Raw genomic sequence first — 26,126 nt, 5'->3', positions numbered from 1 at the left:
ATTGAGCTACAAATGGTTCTCTTTTGCTTCAGCCATGACGCAAGCATGTGGTTGCTTCACTGAAGTAATCTTCCATGTGCCTGCCTTCATTTTCCTAGCGTATACTCTCCACCCACAACTTTGTTCTTCACATGCAACAGTGTACCTAGAGTCCTTGCATGAATTGATGACCCTGTATGGACGGTTGTGCACAATGGAGTACTCTTGCAACCATAATTTCAAGTGATCCATGGTAGCAAACAAAATGCCCTTTCTTATAATGTTGCAACCACTAACATCAGGTACTGTTGTATCACTTGGTCCTCCATCAGCTACTACCCCATGCCCATGGCTAAGGTCCTCAAAATCAGGAACTAGTGGATTCCTCCTAGGAAACACTCTCCTCAATATCTCTATTTCCCTATCATCAAGACGACGAACAGGACGATCATCGTCAGAGTCTTTAGCTAATTTCTCTACAAAGGTTTCATCATCTCCAGCTACCTCCATATCAAATTGGTTCATAGCCCTGACATCGTCAAAGTCATCTTCGCTACTAAGATCAGCTTCGTCACTAAGATCATCATCAATTAAGTCATCTCTGCTAGTATCGTCCAAAGCTTCTTCTCTCTCACCAACTCCATAAGACTCATCATCATCATCACTACCATAATTATCATCACCATCGGCTCCCGCATTGTCATGATCATCTCCGACGCCATCACAACAACCTTCATCTCCCTCGCCCAATCCTAACCTTTCAATACTGCCATAGGTTTGTTGTGTAAGAACTATTTCTTCTAGTGAAGGACCATTCTCTATGCGAGCGTCGAACGATGGACATGCTTCAATGTTCTCAATTCCTATGTCATACTCCTTAGTTACCACCAAATCCAAAGATCGCACTTCGGAGGCCAACACAACTATCTTGTAATCATTCCATTCGGACTCGCTTGTAATTTTAAGCAACCTATTGATGCGTGGACCCTTACACGACCCAACATCAATGACCCCTTCAAACTGAACATGCACGTCTCCTTCGGACCAACCTAACCTTACTTTCACTCGATCCACTAACTGGGTCAAAAAGGGTGACTCCGAAAAAATCAATACATCCTTAAACATGTCCTCAAATTCAACACTATCATCTCTTGTCCTAACAACATATCCTCCATGATGCAACCTCACTAATTTATCCATCTACTGCCATCACACAACAAATGTTGTCACATATCAAGCTAATATCATTCAATCAGAGCCGAACTAATAACAAATCGGACATAAGTAATACGCAAATCAATAAAACAATTAACTAAAATTACCACTAGGTATTAATTAACACACTGATGCCTACTACAATTATAGCATACACCAAATAATTAACAATAGTAATTTGTACATCAATCCACATGAAACCCTAATGCCAATTTATCAACTCTTAGGCAAACTAACAAATATTTAACAAGAACTACCTAAAAACCAGACCTCAAATGACCTACCAAATCAAACTAAGTCATACATTACACAAATACATCTACAAAAATACCATAGCAACATACCCCCATGTTTCCACAATTTTAGGGACAATGCAAGTAAATCTATGCGGAAAGATTGGAAGAGGGGAAGGAGCATTACCTCGGGAAACCGTCGGCAGGCGAGATCCGGTCGCCTAGAGAAGCATTTGGGAGTTAGGGTTTGTTGGGGGCCTAATGGTAGAGAGAGACAGCAGGGAGCCGCGTCCAATAGAGAAGAAGAACGAAGGGAGGGAGGAAGAAGGGGGCCGTGGCGCGGCCTTATGTGCCCAGACCTCGGCGTTGAATCGGGCCACGCCAAGGTATGAGGTTCGACGTTAACTAAGCCCATGCCGAGCTCTGCGGGCCCTAGGGCCACGGTAAAAAATACGACCTGAGTCAACGCTGACGTGGCGGTACCTCGGCGTCAACTGACACTGCACCGAGGCACAGACCACGGCGTTGTGTCCTAACACGCTGAGTTTAGTCTATTTCTAGAAAATATTTCTCCAGGAGGTTATTTGTAAAAAATATTTTCTCCAGGAGGTTATTTGTAAAAAATATTTTCAAAAAGAATCAAAATACAAAAATTTCACTAATTTTGCGGTCCTCTTTCAAAACGCCTTGACAAACAACTTTTTTTGGGTCACTTTCAACTTTCGCATTTTCCCACCCTTCCGCTTCCGGCGAGCAGATGCCGGCGAGTGGCAAGCTCTCGGCGAAGCCCTCCCCCTCGCCGACGGTCGCTCCCGCCTTGCGCCCCAAATTCACAGCCGTTACCTTGCTCGGTGACAGTGACGACGACGACGACTTCCAACCTCCTCGCCCCCGCCCCTTGAAGCCTTGCAATGGCGCCGCCGCACTTCGGCTCCGTAAGAAGCTCAAGGCTTCATCCTCCTCCGGTTCCTCCGGGAAGGAGAACAGTTCCGCCGCCGGTGGTGCCGTTACCGCGGTGGGGAGCGCCTCGACGGCCGCGAAGGATGCCGAAACCCTAGCTGCCGGCTCGAGGGTTAGTGGCGGCGTTCCCAAACCGAAGAAACGGAAGACAGGAGAAATTTGTGGCCTCTCGAGGTACGGATCTGATAGCGCCAAACTAAGCTGTAAACCGAAGATAGGATTGGATAGATACGGATATGGCAAAGGGAGCTCCAGCTCCTTGCCCAATTCGATAGAATCGAGGGTTTTGGCGCTCGGTGCGGTATGTGATTTGGGAGTTGGGCGTTGTGAGGAGGCTCAAGTAGCTGGCTCCCAAAATTGTACCTCAGTTCTTCAAGAGGGGCACGCCACACCGGAGCTGGCTGGCTCTGAGTGTGGTCCTCCGAAAACGGAGAAGAAGCTGGGCAGTTCTGGAGCTGTAGAGGGACATTACAACTCCAGGTTGATTGAACCGGCGCTTATTGAATCAGATGCAAACCGCGAGTTTTTAAGTGCAGGTTCATATGATTCAGAAGGGCTCGATTCAGGGATTCTTGGCTCGCTGACTGATAAACAGGACACGAAGAAAGCAAATGGGGTGGCATCTGAATGTGGTTTTGGGCTTCAGAACGGGAGCTATCACTTGGATTCTCTACAGTCAGAGCTTCTAATGTCGAACATAAAGTATGATTCTAGAGTTTGTGCTAGCAATGAAATCCAAGAGCCTGGTTTGGGAGCCTGTAACTTGATTTCACAAGAGAGGAAAGTAGCAGCAGGACATTCTGCATTTGCAACCCCTGAAAATGTGACTATGGAGAATAAATCAAGTGAACCTGAGGCTTGTAAGGGGCAGTGCCGCTCTAATTCATCTGAATCAAAGCTTCTAGAATCCCATATGATCCATGACTTTGAAGTTGATGGTTGTGATGATTTTGAGATTGGGACACAGCTCAGTGAGCTCATTAACTTGTGTATGAAGGATTCCATAGAGGGACAGTCAAACTTAAGTGCATCTCCCATGGAACAGAACACATTAGACTCTAAGCGACTCAGTTCAGACTATGAAGTGAAATGCCCTCTCTGTGGATCGGATATATCTGATTTAAGCGAGGAGCTCCGGCAGCTGCATACTAACAATTGTCTTGACGAACCAGCTAAGGTTATGTTCAATATGTCCTAATATTATAATTTCTTTTGTGCTAATGTGCCTTAAATATACATGCTAAATTAATGTTTTGGCTAGAAGCTCAAAAGTACTGCTGCTTTTGTGTTGATCCTCTGCTTGATGGTATTGTTTCTTTGCATAGTGTTGACCATTATCATCATGGTTTGTTTTTGTACATCATCACCTGCCTATTTGGGGCAATAAACAAACATCACTGAAAATGTATCAACAGTGGATTGTAATTTACAACAATGTCAATGATGTGGAGGCTTTCCTACCATATTTGCCTGATAATGAATTATAAAAAAGAACAAGTGGTGCAATGAAATCTGTTTATTTAGATTCAATTGACTAATCATCAATAAGACATTCATGTTATCATCCAATTTACTGGTTGCTGAGCAACAAAACTCAGAGATGAAGTTAGTGGAGTGTGGATACAAAGAACATGAGTTAGGCGGTGTTTGGTTCCTACAGGAAAATTTTAGTCCCTGTCCCATCGGATGTTTGGACACATGCATGAAGTATTAAATATAGACGAAAAAAATAACTAATTGCACAGATTGTGGCTAATTTGCGAGACGAATTTTTTAAGCGTAATTAGTCCATGATTTGACAATGTGGTGCTACAGTAAATATGTGCTAATGGCGGATTAATTAGGCTTAATAAATTCGTCTCGTAAATTAGTCTCCATCTATGTAATTAGTTTTATAATTAACTCATATTTAGTTCTCCTAAATAGCATCCGAACGTTCGATGTGACATGGACTAAAATTTAGTCCATGGAACCAAACACCCCCTTAGTTCATTTGACATCCCTAATTCTTCTTCTTCTTCTGCAATAAGAATAACATATATCTTAAAGTAGTCATATACTTGAATTATCTTTTTCAGGAATCTAGTCCCAACCATAAAAAAGAGCCCTGTGCTGGACAAAATGTTGAAATTGGACATGTTGTCGAATGGTTAAGAAACCTTGGGTTATCCAAGTATGAGGAGGTTTTTATCAGAGAAGAAGTTGACTGGGAAACCTTGCAGTGGCTCACTGAAGAGGTACATTCTGTCTTATTCTTAGATGCAAGTTTATTTTCAAGTGTAGAGCATAACTTCATTACTGCTTAAATTATGTGACCCATCTTTTGTAAGTCGAGGCTGTTCCTGACGCAGCATTCATTTGCATGTTTTGCTGATTTGATCTTGTTGAAGCATGAGTAGATGGATCAGCTCTCCACAAAATCCTAAGATTTTGAGAGAATTGCTTGGTTGTTAATATATTGGATGTGACTCCAATAGGCAAATGATACTTCTGGTTTTCGGTAAAACAACTAACACTTGCCCTATCGACTGCAGGATCTGTTGGGTATCGGGATCACCTCTCTTGGACCAAGAAAGAAAATTATCCATGCTCTAGGAGAGTTACGGAAGAAACATGATGATCCCAGTGTAGTGGAAGATGTGTTAAATTCAGAAAATACTAAGAAGACTAAAGTTCCGATGAATGGTAATAAATTAATTACTGAATACTTTCAATGTTCCTCATTTGATCAAAGACAAAGAAGGGCATGCAAAGTCAACAAGCCATCTAATCTGAACGAGAAGAAAATTTCTAGTGCTAAAATACCCACTAGAAGAAGTGCTGGTAAAGGAAAGGTTAAAGATACACCTCTTTGGTGTTGCATCCCAGGGACCCCTTTTCGAGTGGTATGCGTTTATCTCTGCAGACCTACAAGAACATTTATCCTTAATATCAATCAGCGTGTTCCATAACTTAAAATGTTGCTGCAGGATGCATTTCGCTACTTGAGAGGCGATTGTTCCCACTGGTTTCTCACACACTTCCATGTGGATCGTAAGTACAACCTCTATTGTTTGTTGCCTGAGTTTATATTGAATTGAACTATTAGCATATTAGCAAACTGGTTCCCACATGTTTTCTTTCTCATTATTGCTAGGCACCTAATGCTGATGTTCAATGTCTAACACATATTTCTATTTCAACAGATTATCAAGGCTTGACTAGAAGCTTTTGTCATGGGAAGATATACTGTTCGTCAATTACGGCGAGTCTTGTGCATCATAAGATTGGTATCCCATGGGATAGATTGCATGTATTGACCCTAAATGAAAAGCACACTATAGCTGGAGTTAGTTTGACATGTTTTGATGCCAACCATTGCCCTGGATCAATCATTATTCTTTTTGAGCCTCCCAACGGTAAAGTAAGTGTTTGTCTGAGTATTTTGTTCCATCTATTTGACATAACTATTCAATATGTTATTTTTCTTTACTTGCTTTTTAGGCTGTTTTGCACACTGGAGACTTCCGGTTTTCTTCCGAGATGGCCAACAATCCTGTTTTGCAGTCTTCTCATATCCACACTCTAATACTTGACACAACCTATTGCAATCCACGGGTATGTCTTTTTAGTTTGCCCAGAAAAAATATATGTTTCCAAAGTTTAGAGTTGAATTTTGACATGGTTAATCTGCCATGAATAAAATTATTTTGCAGTATGACTTCCCAAGTCAAGAGATTGTAATACAGTTCGTTATTGAGGCCATCCAAGCAGAAGCTTTCAATCCAAAAACATTGTTTTTGATTGGTAGCTACACAATTGGTATTATCTCGTATTTTCTGTTTAGGGGTATTTTGGTGTTTCTCTAAGTTACGACTTAGGATCGTTACTTACAAGTGTTCTTGTATGCAGGAAAAGAAAGACTGTTTATGGAGGTTGCTCGTTTGCTTCAGAAGAAAATATATGTTGGAGCTGCAAAGCTGCAAATATTGAAACATTTAGAGCTTCCTCAGGATATTATGCACTGGTTTACAGCCAATGAAGCAGAAAGTCACATACATGTTGTCCCCATGTGGACTCTAGCAAGCTTCAAGCGGATGAAATATTTATCAAATCAATATGCTGTAAGTCTTTGTATTCTGTCTTATGCCTTCAGAAGACTGTAAGAGAGATTTCATTTTTATTTAAGGGCCTTCCTGATAGTGGGCATGATCAAAATTCCTAGGAATTTTGTTGAACTTCAAACTGAACCAGAAATTCCTAGATGAAACACCACCAAGAAAAATAGGTCCATGGATGCTCATAGCTAGATGTTGCTAGGAATTATTCTACTTAGAAGAGATAACTAAAAACCTCATCTTTAACCATATATTCTGGTTGTATTATCAGGAGTCAGGACTTCAGAACTGAGACAAATTGCTATATTCCCTTCATTATGTTTAGCATTTCATTTAGGTGAACTGTCTAGAGGTTCCATCTTTGTTCCAGATTCCCATCCAGCAAGAAATCACAACTCACTCCATTTTTTCCTTTTTATTTCGAATTCTGTGATACATTTTTATTTTCTGAAAAGCTACTTTACCTTCAGGGTCGGTTTGACCTCATAGTGGCGTTTTGTCCTACTGGTTGGGCATTTGGCAAAGGTAGGAAAAAGACACCAGGCAAAAGGTGGCAACAAGGATCAATCATCAGGTACCATCCTGGATTTTTTCATTTTATACATTTTTCCTTTTGTTAATCTGTCCTGGGGCTTATCGGACAGTGTTGTAGTCTGTTTGGTTATTTGTATCACCTAGCCTGCCTCGTATGAGCTGAACCAGGCTCATTAAGACAGGCTGAACTCATACAAGGTCACTTTGTTTAGTTGCTCGTATTTGCCCATCCTGTCTAAGGTATAGTGTAGGGGTTGTCCGTATGAGAAGATGTCACAAGAGATAAAATGTTTAAGATAAAAATAATTATTATATTTAATTTATTGTATATAAGTATGTTTGGTAGTCTTAGTTTTCCTTATTAAGCCTTAATTAGCTCTTAAAAACACTAATATCACTTAATATATACTCCCTCTGTTCAAACTAGCTTAACTTTAACTGTCTATAGTGAATAGTCTTAACATTTATGTTGCGTTCAAAAAAAGTATTAACATTTATGTCTTCAACTAGGTTTACTACGAAAATATATTTCATAAGTAATTTAATGCTACTTATTTTGTATCATAAATGTTAGTACTTTTTTATATAAGTTTAGTCAAACTTCAAATCGTTTGACTTGAAAAGTGAGAATTGCATCCTTTTGTGGATAGAGGGAGTACTTATATCATTAGCTAGGAAACACCTTGCATCCAGCGAGCCAGGCCTGCAGGAAACGCAAATGAAACTTCTTTCTTGGGAGCCAAGTTGAAGGAGCTTTTTTGCATCCGGCGGAACAGGCTTAGGTCTTTGTCGATGCAACCAAACAGCCGAAAACTGCATCCAGTGAGCCTGGCCGGGCCTTGTAGAGGCAACCAAACAAGCTATTAGTGCCTGCCCTAAAGAAATATCCACAATTTTAAGAAACCTATACCGTGTCTGGACTAAAGTTTGACATGCCATTCGTTTTGTTTCTACAGATACGAAGTGCCCTACAGTGAACACAGCAGTTTCACGGAACTGCAACAATTTGTCAAGTTCATATCACCGGAGCACATAATCCCTAGTGTAAACAACGATGGCCCTGAGAGTGCAGATGCTATGCTTGCCCAGCTGTTAAACGAGTAGTGGAATTCGTTGCTCCAACATCTTCGGCTTGACTACAGATCTCTGTTTGAAGACCATCTGATGAAAGGGATGAACGCCGGAGAGCTAACTTCCAAGGATTAATGCAGTGTTGGCGGAAGCATTCCTGATGATGACACCCGGAGTTCTGATGTGGAAATCCAGAGATACAGGGTGTGCGACCGTTGGCGCCGTGGGGGCTGGTTGACAAATCGTCAACCAAGATCTGTACCCGGAAGCTATGAATTTGATTTTCTTTTTTTGCCAAAACCCTGTGAACCGTGAATTGTAATTGTCAAACGAGTGAACTTGCATCCGATTAATTGAGTGCATCTCATTATGAGTCCATTTGTACACAAACTTGTACAGGGTTTTCCAGGGATGGTGAACCAGGGATTACCTGCAAACAGAAGAAGTCCTACCATGAGCTCCTAAAACGCTGATCAAACTGGCCAAATCAGTGGAGGCCTACTTGCCAGCCAACCAGAAGCACTTGCGGCCATCCGCACCAGTCCACCGCCCCAGATCTTCTAGAACTATCCGGCGTCCTCCCCCTAAACGCAACAGTCCAATTAGCGCCGCAGCAACGCTTCAAGATAGGTTAACCGGCCCTTATCCTAAGCTCAACACCTGCCCCCGCCCCGCTCTTCAGTTGTCGTCCTCGTGCTCAGTGTCATTTGCAGTTGCCGGCAGCAGCCATGGCGTCGGTGCAGCTGTCTGGGCCGCGGGTGGCGGCGGCTGCGAAACCGGCTGCGCTGGGCGGGATGCTCCTGACGCCGTCCCTTGCGGTGCCAAGGGGGCGGAGGGCCAGGGGGTTCGTGGTGAGGGCCGCCACGGTCGTGTCACCCAAGGTAACAAACAGAGCGCTGTGCTGCCGCTTATCGCGTTGGGGTTCTGTGGTTGCAGACTTGCAGGCCGCGCCTGGTGGCCTGTGTTCGGTTCTGTGGGTGTTGGGCGGTACGCTCGTATGAGAAATCTCAAAATTTCAAGTAAACGGGATATAAACACTTATTTGTCGTGGTTGGGGAGATTGCTAGGAAGACTGAAAATCCTTTGTGGAGCAAGATTGTATTAGTTGTCATTCACTGAGGCAAGAGAACCTTCTGATTGAAAGAACAAAAGCCCACAGCTAAACTTATCTTAGAGCACAAATGAGGAGCAATGTTTCTCTCCATTTGTTAAGAGAATGGAGCCTGCTGTATATCATCGATGTAACTTGGACTTCCACCTTTGCTTCATAGCATAACAGCTCGGTATGGAGAGTATGATTGGTGTTTTTCAATAGGATTTTTGCCTGATATATCAGCCATTTCCCATTAGAAGATTCAAGTATCCAAGGTTGAATTAAAGTGAATTACAATCCCTCCGGTTTTCCAAATAGTTATGATAATCCTTCCCTGTATGCCGAATAACTAGCTAGTCAGCATACAAATGCAAGCCAGGGGTGAGGGGTGGAGCCTAGTGGAGCCAAACTTGGCTCCTGCCCCCCTTGACTGAGAAAGACTAGCTCTCAAGGGGATGCGTGATGAGACCTGTTTATTTCAGTGACCTGATGCAAACCCCAGGCATGAGTGATGACTAGCACGGCACGGCATGGATGACAGGCTGTAGTGCTCGTGCCAGTGCCGTGCTGTGCGGCCTGGTTGGCCATGTATACGAACACCTATGCTGTCAAGTCTTGCACTTACAAATCTGCTGTCTCGTGTCCACATGATATTACAGTTTCCGTGTGTGGCAAACCTCTATTGCTCAGTTAGCAATGTGTGCGATTCTTTTTTATGTAAGCAGTTGTGTTCATATACATCCATGCAATTTGCAGTATACTTCCATAAAACCATTGGGAGACAGAGTACTTGTGAAGATCAAGACCTCTGAGGCTAAATCTGATGGAGGGATTTTACTTCCAGTATCAGTTCAGACAAGACCACAAGGAGGGGAAGTTGTTGCAGTTGGTGAGGGGAGAAGTTTCGGAAGTAGCAGCATTGAGATCAGTGTTCCGGTATGTACTTCTGCACAGCTAAGTTTACTTTGTACAAGCGGACATGTCTGTAATTCTATACTTATGTATTTAAACATTACGAATAGCAGAAATGAAAAATAATCAATGAACTAAAAGTGCTATTACCGCTGCACTGCCATCCATGATAAAAAAGGTAAGAAAGTAGCTGTATGTTTTGTATGCTGAGCTTTTTGCTGTATCCAATCTTCTTCTAGGTTTGAACTTTTAGTTCTGGAAGACCATTTGCCTCATGGCCTTGTCACCAGTAACATGTTTTTTCCTTGAACACACTGGTACTGTCCTATATAAGTAATTGAGTAATTTGACATCGATTTATAATCTTGTACAGGTAGGTGCACAAGTTGTCTACTCGAAATACGCAGGCACAGAATTGAAATTCAATGACGCCGACCATCTCATTTTGAAAGAAGATGACATAATTGGTATTCTCGACAGTGATGATGTGAAGGATTTGAAACCACTGAATGATCGCATTCTGATTAAGGTATGCTTGTCAAGAATATTACTATTGTGACACTATCCAGATTAATTGGCTACTGTACTCCTGTTCTGCTCATGTTATTTGAAGCAAACCTTTTTCCATGCCACAATTTGTTTGCCAACTTCACTCACAAGTTGCATATGCCATATATGAAAGATTTCATCCCTAGTGACAACTTATATCAAGTTTAGAAAATTGTGTTTGCACCATTTGCAGCAGAAATAAACCATATAATACGACATATTCATCCACTAACAACAGAACAGGAAAGCCACACATTGGATAGAAGTCACAAAAGTTTTATGATGTCTTTGGCAGATGCTCTGTTTATTCGCGATATGTCTTCATTTCTTCTGTCAAGTCTGGATACTATAAGCAAAGCTTGTCCAGGAAGCTCCATTTCGTGCATTCCATAGCCGATGGGAACTCTTCGGCTTGACTCAATCCACCACTGACCCATTCTGAGTCAAATCTTGTTTGGCACTTGTCTTACATTTGCACCATGTCGAGTACCCCAGCCTAAGGTTATCCATCTCGTACGCATGCACTGTGATAGTGGTTCTGTGACACGTTATTCCTTGTTTTGGGATAATGGAATAGTAACATACTACTATACTGGCCTCTGCAGTGACATTTTCTCCTTTAAAGATTCAAATGTATATTATGTTCTATACTAGTTTATTCTTCAAATAGTCAAATTGGACAATAACTCGGCATATTCCATCTGGTCAAGAGGAAATCTGTGTTTTAGTGCATGCTAAGCAGCAGCTATGGTCTATGCTGTTGGAGTGTGAACTGTGACATCTACATTTACAATACCATTTTTTACTGAATCTTTTTATTCTCCTTCTGTGCCAGGTTGCTGAAGCTGAAGAACAAACTGCTGGTGGTTTGCTATTGATACAGGCGACTAAGGAGAAGCCTTCTGTTGGAACAGTGAGTATTTTAGGTTTAGTATATGCAGCATTTGCAGTTATTTATTTGATTATCTGTTGATTATGATTGCTTATGTTTTCAAGTTATGAACACATTAGCTGCTCAACAGCTGAATCCTTTCAAAGACTTGCTTATTTTGTTTTGGGCCTTTGAATTTTGGTGGTGGGCATCAGTAGTGCATTTAACATGTTCTAGACTTCTAGTGGACTAGTAACAGCTGAGTATGAAGTATGCTTGAATTTTAAGTTTCAACAGTTTTATTATTGCTTACATGCTGCAAGGAAAGGGAATTGATTTGAAAAAGCTGCAGGTCTTGGCCAGTAATTGATGCCCTTTAGCTGTCTCTTGCTTGTATGGTTCGCTACAGAGGTTTGGAGATGGTTACTATGGGCATGTTTGGATACCATGGGCTAATTGTTAGCTAGCTAATTTTAACTCAAATTAGCTATGGTGTATCCAAACAAGAGGGCTAATAGGTGGGCTAATGTTTTAGCCAAGTCTCCAACTTTTCTTTTTTGTAGCCAACAATAGCTAATTGGGGCTAATTTTTAGCCCAACTAGTAACTAGCCATGTGTTTCCAAACATGCCCTAAATACCATTGGTCGTCTGTTTATATGGAAAAACACAAGACACACAGAGTTCAACGTGCAGCCTTTAGTGCGGAAAGTGCAGCTGCCTAAGAGTTACTCGTACAATAGAGTGACCACCTCACTAAAAAAGAACAAACAATCAAACAGAATTATACTTCATCCGTCTGTACTCCTTACATACTATGTATACATTCTCCATTTTATTCGTTCAGTCCTGACATTGAGCTCGTTTTCTTGAGTCTAATACACGGTGTACACAGGTGGTAGCCGTTGGCCCAGGGCCCTTGGGTGAGGTTGGCAGCAGGAATCCCCTGCGGATCACTCCTGGAAGCAACGTGATGTATAGCAAGTATGCGGGGAGTGAGTTCAAGGGCGAGGACGGTGAGTACATTGTGCTCAGCGCGTCTGACGTGATGGCTGTTCTTACCTCTGACCCCAAAGCATACAGCGCCATTTATGAAATGTAGGAAGTTTTGATGTTGAGGCCGATCCTTATCTTTCATTTTTCTCTTGTTTGGAATTGTTGGAAGGTCTTAACTGTATTTTGGTGCGAATTATAAGGAAAATAAGCTGAGTAGCGTAGACTTGAGACAGGACTGTGCTATGCTGTTTGGCTGGTAGGTGAGCTGACCAGCACGTCGGATTCGGCTGTTCTTCTTGGCAGTCAGCGTTTTACACCAAGATTGGCCAACAGCATCAATATTACTAACATTTTCACTCTTGCAAGGACACATGGGGAGTTCGTAGTCGACAGGCGTGAACGGTGAACGGGGGCATTGGTTCGGTTGGTGGAGGGTGATGATAGTGGATAATGATAGGAGAGTTGGCGCCAATACGAAGGGTCATATGGAATGTTATTTCTGCATCGGCACGAGGGTATCTAACTCCTGTACAAAAGCTGCGTCATGGCCTCATCCGCTCATGGCATCCCTCTTTTTAAGTATGCCGGGAAGAATAGATTTGGTGGAATCCTTGCTGCCAACTGCGACGGCTGGAGCCTGGAAGACAGAGTGGCTCGGTTTGGCTTACCCCATATCTAGCTTGTTTGACTTCTTTTTTTCAGCCGGAACCGGAACCATGTTTTTTAGCCAACATTTAGCCAGCTGAACGGGGCCACTCCATCAGAGACGATGCTTTGCTTTGTAGCACCGTGCAGAACCTGAATTAATTGTCTTCAGTCCATTCTGACGACCGGGCTTTGCATGAGCATGCGCCGAGTTTCTGTGAGCCATCCACACTGCCACATGCATATTCTAGAATCTCGACCGGACGACCGCAACAGTCGGCATCACCAGTGGTGCGTCTACCGAAGTCCACGTCAATAGCACCGGACTTCCCTATGGCTATTCCTAGGATGGCACGATGCTGCTCGACGGACAAGAAGAACAAAATTTGGATCTGTAACTACAAGCACGATTCAAGACGACGTCCAGGGGGAAGTCATTTTATTTTAACGAGTCCGACGATCGAACAACGACGACGACACGGCCTGTGATAGGATCTTACAAAGCATGACTTCCCTGAACAAGCCCGTAGTTTTCTGGAGATGCCAGAACTTGGCCAGGTCGTCGCTGCCCTGCCATGTACGCCGCCGCCGTTGCAATCAGCTTGTCTGCACCACCAAGCCAAGTTCAAGGCTTCAAGCTACCAGGTATTCCCATCTGCCTGCCGTGACCAAATCAAATCAAAACGGCCCGACCCCGACGAGCCACTCCTATATTTCCTACCCCACCAACGTCCACACTCCAGAGCCCGCGTGCTGCCTACGCAGCAAACCTGTAGTAAACTAGTAATTGAGCCTGCCACGCGCGACCGCTGCCCCCGACACGGTCACGGCTCGACGGCGCCCAATTGATCGCGCGCCGCGCGGCAGGCACGTATATATAGCGGCACCGCTCGCGGTCGTGGCGGCAGCAGCCGGTTGTTGGCAGGCACGCACGGGCTGGAGTTGCTCGCTCTCGTTCGCGCGGTGTGGTGATGATGGCGACCCACCACGACGCGCTGTGGGCGAAGCTGCACGAGCTGGAGGTGCAGCTCGCGGCGTACAAGCTCCTGCGCGCCGCGCGCGGGGATGGGGACGACGCGGGCGTCGGGGGTTTCGCTTTCGCGGACGGGGCCGAGACGCCGGGGGGCGGCAGCACCTCCCGCGGCAGGCAGTACGACGCCTACATGCGCCGGCGCGACGCCAGGCGCGTGGCCGCGTCGGCCGAGCAGCAGCAACCGGGGAATAGTAAGGTTCAGCAACCTCGGGGCGTGCGCGCCGCGGGGCGCACGACGCCGATGAGCCCGCGTAGTGCGCTCCGGTGCGCGGCTCGCGACACGCAGGAGGCGGGCGCCACGCCGCGGCTGGTAATCGCCCCGGCGAAGAGGACGCCGGTCGTGTCCATCCCGAGCACCCCGAGAAGGGACGGCTCGGCGCTGCCGAGGAGCAGGACGGTGAGCGGCGGCGCGACGGGGAGCCCGGCGAGGCCGTCGTCGCACCACCAGAGGCGGATCAGCCTCGGCGTGCTCGCCGAGTTCGGCGAGTGCGCCACGCCGAGGCCGTTCCTGAAACGCGGCACGGGCACGGGCGGCGCGGCCGCGCCGGCCAGGCTGCGGACGACGCGGGTGCACGATCTGCCGACCCTCGACGTGGCCATCACCCCGAGGCCGCTGCCCCAGCAGCAGCAGCAGCAGCTCGGCCACGCCCACGCGCACACCCAGGCGCCGCGCCACGTCCGGTCCGTGTCGGAGCTGCCGTTCGAGACGGCGGCGCTGGCCTCGCCGCAGGCGCGGTCGAGGAAGCGGTGGGGCAGCCCGGAGAGGCCAACGGCGATGTTCTCCGACTCGCACAGGGACCTGTCCAAGGGGCTCAAGAAGCTGCTGAGCTTCGTGAGGAAAGGCGGCAGGAGCGGCGGCGGTGACCAGCCTGTCCCGGCGCCCAGCCCGCGCGGGAGTGGGAAGCCCGTGAGCAAGGAGTGGTCTGGTTGCTCCCACGTCGACGTCCCGTTCGACCGCCCAAGCCTGGACGGTCACCGGTTCCCCATGACGCGGGCAGTTGGCATCTCCGGATGAGGCCCTGCGCGGCACGGCGCCGAACAGTGTGTGACACGCCATGAGAACCGCCTTGATTGCTCCGCGTTCAGGTCAGCTCAGGTGGTTCGACGAGCCAGAGCGTCGCTCACTGCCCTTCCCTGTGCCTCCCTGCTTGTTGGTGTGAAGCAGAGTTCAGAGACCACCCCCAAGTCCCAACGCCCCAAACTAGTGAGCAAAGTCGGTTTAGAGTCTTTCGTAGAGAATTCGCCTTTACAAACGGGCCGTGTTGAGAAGTTTTTGCTGTTACCGCTGGAGCTTAGAGATGAATTCTGTAGCTTTAATTTCCATGGTACTACAACAAGGTTTGTGTTCCCATCTGAACGTCTGGATTATGCTTGCGAAATGGAGGCATCCTACGAATGAATAGCGAAATCTGGCACGGTCCCGGCCGTACCGTAACGTACGGTGTTGCTGGCGATCTCCGCCGCCGCTGGAGCATTCAAATTTCGGCGGTGCCCTTTGTTTTAATTCAGATTTCGGAAGGCATTGCGTACGCTGCCGTATCCACACGGACTAGGGCCGCGGAACATCAGACTAAGGGCTCTCTTTTGGTTTAGCTACTAGACATGGAGAGATTATAGTGAGCTGCGAAAAAGATGAAAAATGAGCTATAAAAAATATTTTAAATTATGTGTTGTGAAAAAAGGCAACTGATCTGGTACTTCTTTTAAAAGCAGCATGAATATCAAAGAATTCTATTAAACTAATTGATTATTTTCTTATTGATTTGTTGCCTGTGTCACGGTTGCCTTCAATTTGTCCAACCCAGCCCCGAGTCCAGCCAGCTCTCACGTCCTTTATTCCGTGCTGCTCTGTTACTTCGTCGAAGTAGAAGACGGCCTCATCAGCGGCTGCTGGCAGACCGAGCCAGGGGCCACCCCTCCTTCCCCCTCCTCCCTTATCTCAGCCGGCGAGGAAGTTCGGCGACGCCGTGAAAGTACATTTAGCCCTTTAGTGGATTTTGGATAATTAAATGACAACATGATTAAAGGTCTAACCAATCTGCAAAGTGTTAGACAGGAAATGGGTCATCTCACATGTATTTGATAAAAGCAAAAATGATGTGTTGTTGCATAAAAATCTAGTTCAAACACAAGACAACAATACAAATAAACTTCATGTAAGGCTTATTCATGGTGGGATATCTATGATTCATGAGAAAGCAAGCACGTTGAGAATTGCATACAAAATGGTCTCATATTTGAATCTTGCTAAACAAATGAAAGGATGGATTATGGAACTAATAAATGATTCAACAAAAAGTGTAACCTGATGGCTTGAGATGGTGAAGATAGCAAGGAAAGCTTCGAGGTACTAAGCAAGGGTGAAGGGCAAGCGATGGCTTGGCGACCGAGGAACCTAGTTAGAGTGAAGAAGAAAGTACTTGCATTTAGTTGAGGTACTAATCAAACTATGGTGGTCACATTGAAATGGAGGATCAAATATATTTGATAAATTGTTAGAAGTGATTTGATACATTTGAAATTAACTCACATTCAATGAATGGAATCGAGTCACATGCTCAAGATGGCTATGCTCAAGGAGAAAATCAAAATTGACATGTTGATACCCTCACTTGTTGAAGATTGAAAGCTATGTCAATTGGTATGAAGGAAATCAACTCAAGCGCTTCAAATTTTGTTTTTCATTTGATCTTGAGTAAATATGTATACCGTACTATTAAGAGGGATGCATCACGTTGATAGATGATTATTCATAAGTGCTCAAGCCACCCCTTGTGAGGTTTGAGTGAGACAGAGGCTCCAGAGCTAACTTGACCTAGCTGTGGCTGGAAATACTGGACGTGTCTGGTATTGGCCTGGCCAAGCATCCTTCTCGGTATTCTCGGTTTGGTTCGTTAGGAGTTCCGACAATCTTCGGGAGTTCCGGCAGTCGAAAGTGTCGGCAATCGTTGGGAATTCCGACGCCTCACACGTGCTATTGACTTAGTGACCATTGGCGCTGTGCAGACAATACCAGATGTGTCCGGTATTCCAACGGCTATAAAATATCTAGTTTTTAGTGGGGTCTATAAATACCCACAGGCCTCTACCTTTAGAGGTTGTTGATTCTGCTGACTTCTATACACATTTTTGAGCCTTGAGAACACACTCCAACCCTTTCTTAGTGAGTGATTGATTTAATTTATAAAATCCAACTTATGGGTTGAGTGAGATTCAAAATTGAGAGCAATCCACCCTTGATCACTTGTGCATATTTGTCGATCCCGTGATTTGCATTTGTTACTCTTGTACTCTTCAGTCATAGATGGCTAGGCGTCGCTAGAGGGCACCCAAGAGACTGTGGTGTGCCTCGAAAGTTTGTAACGGTTTGATTCCACCACCGTAAGGGAAGTGATCAACTAGTGAAAGGAGGAAAATGAGTTGAAAAAAACTCTGGCTAGGGTGACCTTCGTGGTCCTCTAGAGCTGACCTTTGTTGGGTCACTCGTAGCCCCCTCAATGGAGAGTAGAACTCGACGGAGTCTGAACTTCGGTAAAATAAATATCGTGTCTCGATCTCCTTTACATTTGGTATTTGTGATCTATTTGCATTGCTTAAGCTTGTCTGCAGGTTACCCGTGATTGCCTAGAACTTGGAGTGAAGGAAAATTCAAAAGGAGCATTTTGAGAGCTGAATTGCCTAGCCCGTGAATACTGGACGTGTCCGGTATTTCACCCCTGCGCTGATTTTATTTATTCACGGCTCTAATCTTTGTGTTGCAGAGCTGTTGCTTTCAGGCTTATTCTTTATAGTTTATATTCTCTATGGTTGACTTGTGGGGGATTTATTTCTCTGATTTGGAGCTTCATGTAATTGGAAAATCCAACGCTAATCGTTTCCGCATTTTAAAGGGTTGAATGTTTAGAAATACCTATTCACCCCCTCTAGGCGGCATCCTCAGTCCTTTCACGCCGTCGTCGAAGGAGATGACATCCAGAGCAGCGGCGACTACCGGACTGGAGCAGAGGGCGATGCCTCCTCCCTAGATCCCATTTCGTTGTGCTGGCAGCCGCCGAGGTTTGGCGGCGCCGTCCGATTTGGCATTGCCTCATGAGGAGGTCGGTGCCTCGATCCACGTCCTTGACTAGGCAATGCTTGAGATTCAGGGTGAGGAGATCCACGTCCTCGACTAGGCTAGGTTCGGTGGTGGCGGTGACAATTGCGGGGTCACCACCGAGCGGGCCAAGGGTGGCAGCACGGTGTATATACTGATGGAAGTTCATCACCAACTGCTGCCCATGTTTCAAGTGTGCGAGGATGGACAGCGCGGCTGTGCCATGGATGGTGCCACTAGCCCCACCGATGAGGCAGCGTGACCACCAAAATGTCAAGCTACCATTGCATCCCCCGATGTCGTTGAGGAGGTGGTCACAACAGATGGCCTGGAGAGTTCACCGCGTAGCACTATGTGCCAGGGGCCATCCACGATGGTTGAGAGCGACGAGAGGGCATTGAAACCAGGTATGCATCACGCTTTGGTGTTGTGATCATCCATTTTGTTAATGTAAGCACCAAATAATTGAGAAACTGCATTGCACATTTCTTGTGTTAAGTTTGCTTGCGGATTGCTTCTTTTCTTGGTGGGGAATAATTTCGAAATGTAGGATCCAATGGTAATAGAACCAAATATAGAGTCCACATAAGCGTTTGTATCATCTGAAGACCCTAGCCTGTGTTTTACAGATGAAACTTTGCTTCTTGTTCAGCTCAACGTGAATGTACGTTCAGAACTGTTGCACGATGAAGACCAGCAACCTTACAGTAGATTTAGATCCTTGAGATGTCACCAAGTTTGGAACCCAAAGACAGGAAAATATGACTTATGAACAGAGTCAGACAGAGACGGGTCAAAAATAGTTATACATGCTTTTTTCAAGTTTGCCAGAGTTTGTATAGTTTGTATTCTGCATTTGCCATAATATCTTCAGTACCTCATTTGCAGGGTATCGTGTATTAGATAAGTTTAGCTAATGATTTCTAAGCTATGTGCTATCGTACTAGTACAAGAAACAAATGCTATCAAATCTATTGCCTCGTTCTCTTTTGTTCAATTAGTATTTAAATGTCTAGTGCTTATTATTTGCCCTTCACATTCTTCAGTTATTCTAATTTTCTCTTTTAAGATGACAAATAATTGTGCCCATAGGGAAATGCATACCAATCACAAGAGGGTCTGGGATCTATCAAGAACACATGAATGAAGCCCTTGACGTGCTTAGCAATGGAGGATGGGTATGGGTTATTTTTTACAATTACATACTGATCTTTCCGTCATCAACAGATGCCATATCCCTACCTATGGATTCTGTCCTCTATTTAATTCCAAATTTTATCATGACATATTCAAACAGTTGCATACATTCCCTGAAGGAAAAATGGCGCAAGACGATCAACCAATTAGAAGATTGAAGTGGGGAACTGCTAATCTTATTGTCTGAGCACCTATAACTCCAATAATTTTGCCAATTGTTCACTCTAGTTTTGAAAAGGTACATGGAACTGATATGGCATCCTGTTAGTGAAGACCTCATAGTATGTGGTATAGAACATTCTTTCTGAAATATGAATATATTCTTAGCATGCTGCCATTTACTTCCAGGTCATGCCAAAAAATCATTCTTTGGACGCGATCACTTGTGCCACTTTGTAGTAAGAAGATAGATATCATTGTTGGAGAACCAATAGAGTTTGACATGCCAAGCTTGAAGCAAGAAGCATCAATGATGGTACCCTGTGATTCATCCTTTGAATGTAAGGGGTGGCCAACCATTACACCAGATGGGCAAGACAAGGCCACGTAGAGATGGCTTTACCAGAAGCTGTCATACATGTTTTTGTGACAATTAGATAACATTCTGAAATATTTTAAATGATGTTGTAGTTGGATCATCTTTTACACTGTCATGGATCACATATATGCAATGAGAACTAATATAGTGCTCGATGTCTTACACTTGGTTGTCACGATGACTTTACTACTCCTATATGGACGCGCAACCAGAAGTGAAGCTTGTGTTCATCTCTTCGTCAAGCGTTCAATAGTTCATACATGGTTCTAGAAAACACAGAACTGAACCTTCTCTATAGCATTGCACGCATGCCATTTTCTTGATGGACGTTCATATATTGCTAATCTTCATTATTCAAGTGATGGAGGTGGAGAATTCTTCATCTCAGCTTTACTGCACTTGACAAACGAGCTTCTCTATAGCAGCATCTCAGCTCTCCTGGAACATCATGGCAAATTCTTATTTCCTGTTTGTACGCTTTCTGTTCCTCTATCAACAAAAGTCTGCTCTTGGTTGTGGGGATCTTTGTCCACAAAAGCTTGCGGACTAAATTATATACGATAGAGAAGCATAGTCCTAGGAGACTGGTGCTACCACAGTACCGAGCATTACCAATACAAATCTTCTAATAAAATCGTAACCTGCCTTGTCATAAGCCACCATCTCTTTAACCAAGGTCTCGATTCTTCAAACACACATTAACTCATGGACAAAAGATGTTGCTGAGAAATATTAAAGTTCGAATATGTAAATGTGCATGACAAAAAAAACTAAAAGATGATCTTACTTGTCCACCATATGGAACTCTAGAATCACCTAAAGGTTGAAGTTGGACCTATCCTAACCTTGTCACTAGGCAAGCTACATTTACTTCAACCTAAAATAAGAAGATTTTTTCATAATTTTGTTAGTTCTAAATGCACTCTCCTATGACAATAACTATTTCAATTTGGAAGTGGTAGCTTGCCAGAAATCCTCTGTGTCTCAGCGATAGGAGACATATGCAGTCAACGCTTTTATATCCAATCCAATCCCTATTATACTTTGTAGTTACTCCCTAGATGGACAAAAGAAAATATGAATACTTATTCATTCTTTGCTGAAATTTTTTATTTGCAAATGTATAAACGTATACTATCAATTCACTAAAATGAATAATTTACTGTCGCTATTCTTTAAAGTCCCTTAAAGAATCATATTTTGTGTAAGCTTACAAGCACTAATACAAGTATATAAATGTATTTGTATTACTTTGCTAAAGTCCCTTAAAGAGTCACATATTTTGTGTAAGCTTACAAAGCACTAATACGAGTGTGTGTGTGTGTGTGTCTATATATATATATATATATATATATATATATATATATATATATATATATATATATATATATAGGGAGAGGCTATTCAGTAGCCGGCTACAAAATAAGTTATTCTGTAGCCACCTCCATTTACTATAATTTTATATACTAATTTACCATAATGTCAATACATATTTACGATAGTTGGGTTACTATAACACATGGGGATATTTACCATAACGTTATATTAAACCACTTAGTAAGGAGTTACTATAATCTCGTAAATTAACATAGTAATTATCATAACTCAAAGTGGCTACAGAATAAGTTATTCTGTAGCCAGCTACAGGATAGTAGTTATATATATATATATATATATATATATATATATATATATATATATATATATATATATATATATATATATATATATATATATATATATATATATATATATATATATATATATATATATATATTACTTTGCCTTTGCACGGGGGACGTATCTAAGCCACTCGAGGTCAATGTTTCCTTGGTCTCTCTTGATCTGAATACACCTTATGTTCATTTAATCGACTAGAAAGTTAGTTTCAACATCATTACAACAAATAAAATGGAATGTTAGCAAAGAGTACTACATTGTAAAAAGATTATGCTTTCAAAAGGACAATGCAACAGAGTTGTGATGTTAATGAAAAGAATCAAGAAATTGGCATTTTAACTAACAATAGTTATGCTTGTAAAACAAAACAAAATATAAAATCTCTAGATTGAAATGTCTCCATGTTGGATGCACCTTTCTATAGTTTATTTTGTATAATTATTATGTAGTTAGAAATCTTTGTATACATGTTCGAAATACTAGCATTCAAAACAAAGGTGGTAGATAAAAATTAGGTGTCATAAAAAGAGAAGAAGAAGACATGCATTGAAATTTTAAATGGTATAAGTTGTGACTATGTACCAGTTTTATGAATGCCATCTGGCTTTGAGTTCCATGGCACTTGATGCAATAATTCTTCAATTTCACCAAATGATGCATGCAACAGAGCTTCCCAATCAATTGTTTCACTTGTTTCTTCCTTCCTATACCCATTTTGTAGGCTTCCTCAAGCAGATATTTCCAACGAGAGGTATCATTTTCTATGAAAGATTTAATGTCCTGTGAAATTTGCGTAATCATCATCAGAAATTTGAGCCTTTCTAGCAACACATTCTTTATATGCTCTTTGTCCCTAGACTAATTTGATATTTCTCCTATTCTAAGCGATGTAATGAGTTCGTTTTTGTCATTATCACGCTATTTAGACACTCCTAAACCTAAATCACACCCATCTATTATCAAAGTTACATTTATACTTTGGGCAACATTGCTTTCATTCTTCTCAAAGGAGAACTTCACATCTATGTTCATAAAAGCATTGCTGAAAAATCCAAAAGGCTAGTTATAGGATCGTCCAAACAATTAATTTTGAAATTGTATTAAAAACAAATACATATGAGTTCAACCTACCTTGAGTGAATGTTCGTGACATTTTGTGTTTGAAAAGTGCCGACCACGGAAGTAAGTACGGTTCCTTTCCAATTAGAAAACTCCATTTTACCTGTATGTACACGAAAATATATCTCAGGATTTGCTTCGTGGTAACTTAAACACATTAATACACCAAAATATATCTTAGGGCTTCCTTCATGTTAACTTAAAAAAGGCGTCAATAATGCATGACATGAACACAGGAATTACAAATGAATGTTACCGATGATTGCGCGTACATGCCCCATGAACTTATCCACCAAGACATGCAAACGCTGGTGCTCCTCTTCTAGCTCAGGGCCCTCTGGGACGCTGTCCAGGTCCTCACCCAAGCACGTCTCGTCCGCTTGCACCAGCTCATTCTATGTCGCATCTATCACAGGGGTGATGCGCACTAGCTATCGTAGCGTCTTCACGTCAAGGAGTACCACAGACTTGGACCTCCAATCCAGTACGTACATTACCTCTGGTCTAGCTGACTCGTTACGAATGACAAGCACCATGGCGATAAGGTCTTCGTCGGCAACGGTATGTGTCACCTTCGTCAACTGCGGCAGTGGCACACTTGCTCTTGTAAGGCACCAAGGTAAGTTTCTCCATCCTTCTTGTTGCCATCGCCTTGCTCTTTCCCTTGTTGGCGTGCCCTGTTCATCTGTCGTGGAGGTGGAGCTGGTGTTGATGATGGCGAGGGGTAGCAACAGGGTGTTTTTCTTGCAAGGATCCTCAGGTTCTCCATCAGCTCTGCTCAGCTGTAGGAGCGCAGATCCATCTTCGACGATGCTGACGTGTGGTGTGGCTTCTTGTTGTCGTCCAAGGAAACTTTGGCAAGGGACCTTAGGTTGTCCTTGAGCGTGGCCCTGTTGAAGCATAGTAGTAGTGTGCTGCTGCCAATCTTGGTGTCGTCCAGGTTGAGCCTAAGGCGCACCAGCAGGGGGTTTTCGACGACGCCACCATCACCGGCTTCCTCCTCTAGGTCGAGTCTACGGCACACCAACAGGGGGTTTTCGCCGACACCGCTATCACCAGCTTCCTCCTCCAGGTCGAGCCTACGACACATGGGGTTTTCGATGACGCTATCAATGGCTTCCGTCTTCTTCCTCAGCTTGCGGACTGCTAGCAGCGGCTTTGGCATTCTTACCTTCAGTGGAAGAAGGTTGAATTTGTACTTGCCCTTTTAGGAACGCTTCTTCCTCCATTTGGATTGTGGGAAGACCTCCACTGCTTTGGTGGGAGGGTTGAAGGTGTAGCAGATTCGATGGACATCGCTGCCATGGTTGGAGGGGTCGAAGACGTAGCAGATGCAACAGAAGAGGCTACTGGCTACGTAGCGGGCTAAGAGATATAGATGATGACCGAGGGTTGGAATGGTTCCATCATCATACATACATAACACCGTAGGTATCGAGTTGCAAGTGGGATGTTTTGCGGCGTCGGCAAGCAGGCTCATGTTCATAATCATCACTATATATTTAGTGATGTTCACATAATATACGTGTGATATTCTGTGATATTTTTGTGATGCTCGGGTGGTAAACATGTGATGTTCTATGATGTATTTTTGTGATATTCACGTAATATATATGTCATGTTGTATGATGTATTCTGTCATATTCACGTAGTATGTATATGATTTTTATGAAGTATTTTGTGTTGTGAACGTATTATACATGTGATGTTCTATGATGTATTTTATGATGTTCATGTAGCATATATGTGATGTAACATGATGTATTTAGTGACATTCACGTAATGTACATGTGATGTGCTATGATGTTTTTTTGTGATGTTCACGTGGTATACATGTGATGTTCTACAATGTATTTTTGTGATGTTCACATAGTATACATGCGATGTTTTTATGATATTTTTTATAATGCTTACATTATATAAATGCGATGTTCTCCGATTATTTTTGAGTATCACGTAGAACCTGTGAGATGTTCTATTGTATATTTTAGGTTGTTCAAGTAGTGTCCATGTGATGTTCTTTAATGTATTTTAGGTTGTTTTCTTCATTTCCTCTATTACTTTTGATTATAATCTTTCTTATTCTATTCTTTTTTATTTCTTTTTATATTTTATTTTGTTTTATCTCTTACGTAGTTTTTTCTACACTCTATGAGATGTCACGTGATATATTTTTATCTAAAATATTATTCTTATGGGAAATACTTTTTTCTTAGATTTACATGGTCGTATATGGTTTATAACATAGTTATTAGGACCGGACGACTGACGATAGTTCATTGGTCCAACTGTTTAGAACCGGTTGAACCGCCAGTTCAATTGTTTTGGACCGGACACAAATACATTGAGTCGGCATATATAATATAATTAATAATTGACAGATGGTAAACGGCACAATTTAATTGTACAACCATAAGGTTCATACATATGCAGGTACAAAATAATATGTTCTTAAAATTCAAAAGATCAAGTGCCTGATAACAATAACATAAAGTTCATCTTCGTAGTTCATACATCATAGAAATAATAAAATATAGAAATGCAGAACCTGGCTGGCAGGTTCTTTAATACAAAATATCAAGTGCGTGATAACGTACTAACATGCTATAAGTTCCAAACAAATTTGTACTGAAAAGATACAAACATAGAACAAAACACTTGGTACTCAATAAAATTCAGTGGATCCCATTCATCTTCATGCAGTAGCATCAGGACTTGCTCCATCAACGTCAAGTGCAATGCCATGGTAATCAAATGCATCTTCCTGCCTTTCCCTTTCCTGTTGTCCAAAATCTCAATCACTTTCTTCCATTGCATCAGCCTCAAGAACATCCAAGTCTAGCACCAATTCTAAAATTTTGTTTATGAATTTAGATTTGATGGTAAATAAGCAAAAACAAAGTATGTTGAACTGATTTCACAACTGACAAGAGACATTACCATCGCTGCAATGTATACTTAGTGCGGATAGTTCAGAGCTAAAGGCGCTCTGCTCTTTAGAGTTAAGCAAGGTGGATTGTCTTCTAAGATCCAAGCTTCATTTCCCTTTCCAATTTCTTCCAAATTTATTGGGTCATAATTTCTAGTGGAGAATTTGGACCTAATGTCGAAAACATTTGAATTCACAGATATGTATTATTTATGCAAACAATTCAAACAAGACAACTAATGCAAGGAACTAGCAAAGGGGTACCTTTGTCGAAGTCTCAGGTTACAATGGTGTAGTGGTGAGCAATGATTGTCTTAATCTTTTAGTCTTGTATTCAACCGACCGACACATTATTTTTGTTCCTATTTTCTAATATTTCTTCTC

General features: G+C 42.9%; 3 protein-coding genes and 1 pseudogene across 3 annotated transcripts; all 4 read left to right on the top strand.

The window, feature by feature from the left end:
- The first annotated feature begins 2,131 nt into the window (after positions 1-2,131).
- Positions 2,132-8,462, top strand: LOC136541983 (uncharacterized). Its single transcript, XM_066534201.1, has 10 exons — positions 2,132-3,564; positions 4,466-4,624; positions 4,922-5,272; positions 5,357-5,420; positions 5,573-5,790; positions 5,871-5,984; positions 6,083-6,188; positions 6,279-6,490; positions 6,955-7,058; positions 7,975-8,462. The coding sequence occupies exons 1-10, from the start codon at positions 2,185-2,187 to the stop codon at positions 8,120-8,122; spliced, it is 2,856 nt and encodes a 951-aa protein (XP_066390298.1). The 5' UTR covers positions 2,132-2,184; the 3' UTR covers positions 8,123-8,462.
- Positions 8,463-8,622: 160 nt separating this feature from the next.
- LOC136541984 (20 kDa chaperonin, chloroplastic-like) lies at positions 8,623-12,736 on the top strand. Its single transcript, XM_066534202.1, has 5 exons — positions 8,623-8,970; positions 9,939-10,118; positions 10,468-10,623; positions 11,479-11,556; positions 12,408-12,736. Exons 1-5 carry the CDS (start codon positions 8,818-8,820, stop codon positions 12,612-12,614), a joined length of 774 nt encoding a protein of 257 aa, XP_066390299.1. The 5' UTR covers positions 8,623-8,817; the 3' UTR covers positions 12,615-12,736.
- A 209-nt stretch (positions 12,737-12,945) lies between these two features.
- On the top strand, positions 12,946-25,485 carry LOC136544141 (N-acylphosphatidylethanolamine synthase-like; annotated as a pseudogene).
- LOC136546303 (uncharacterized) lies at positions 13,588-15,783 on the top strand. Its single transcript, XM_066538279.1, has one exon. It carries the CDS (start codon positions 14,125-14,127, stop codon positions 15,199-15,201), a length of 1,077 nt encoding a protein of 358 aa, XP_066394376.1. The 5' UTR covers positions 13,588-14,124; the 3' UTR covers positions 15,202-15,783.
- Positions 25,486-26,126: the final 641 nt, after the last annotated feature.

The sequence above is a fragment of the Miscanthus floridulus genome, chromosome 3, assembly GCF_019320115.1.
Source record: "Miscanthus floridulus cultivar M001 chromosome 3, ASM1932011v1, whole genome shotgun sequence".
Lineage (NCBI taxonomy): Eukaryota > Viridiplantae > Streptophyta > Magnoliopsida > Poales > Poaceae > Miscanthus > Miscanthus floridulus.
This window is presented reverse-complemented; position numbering and strand designations above follow the sequence as displayed.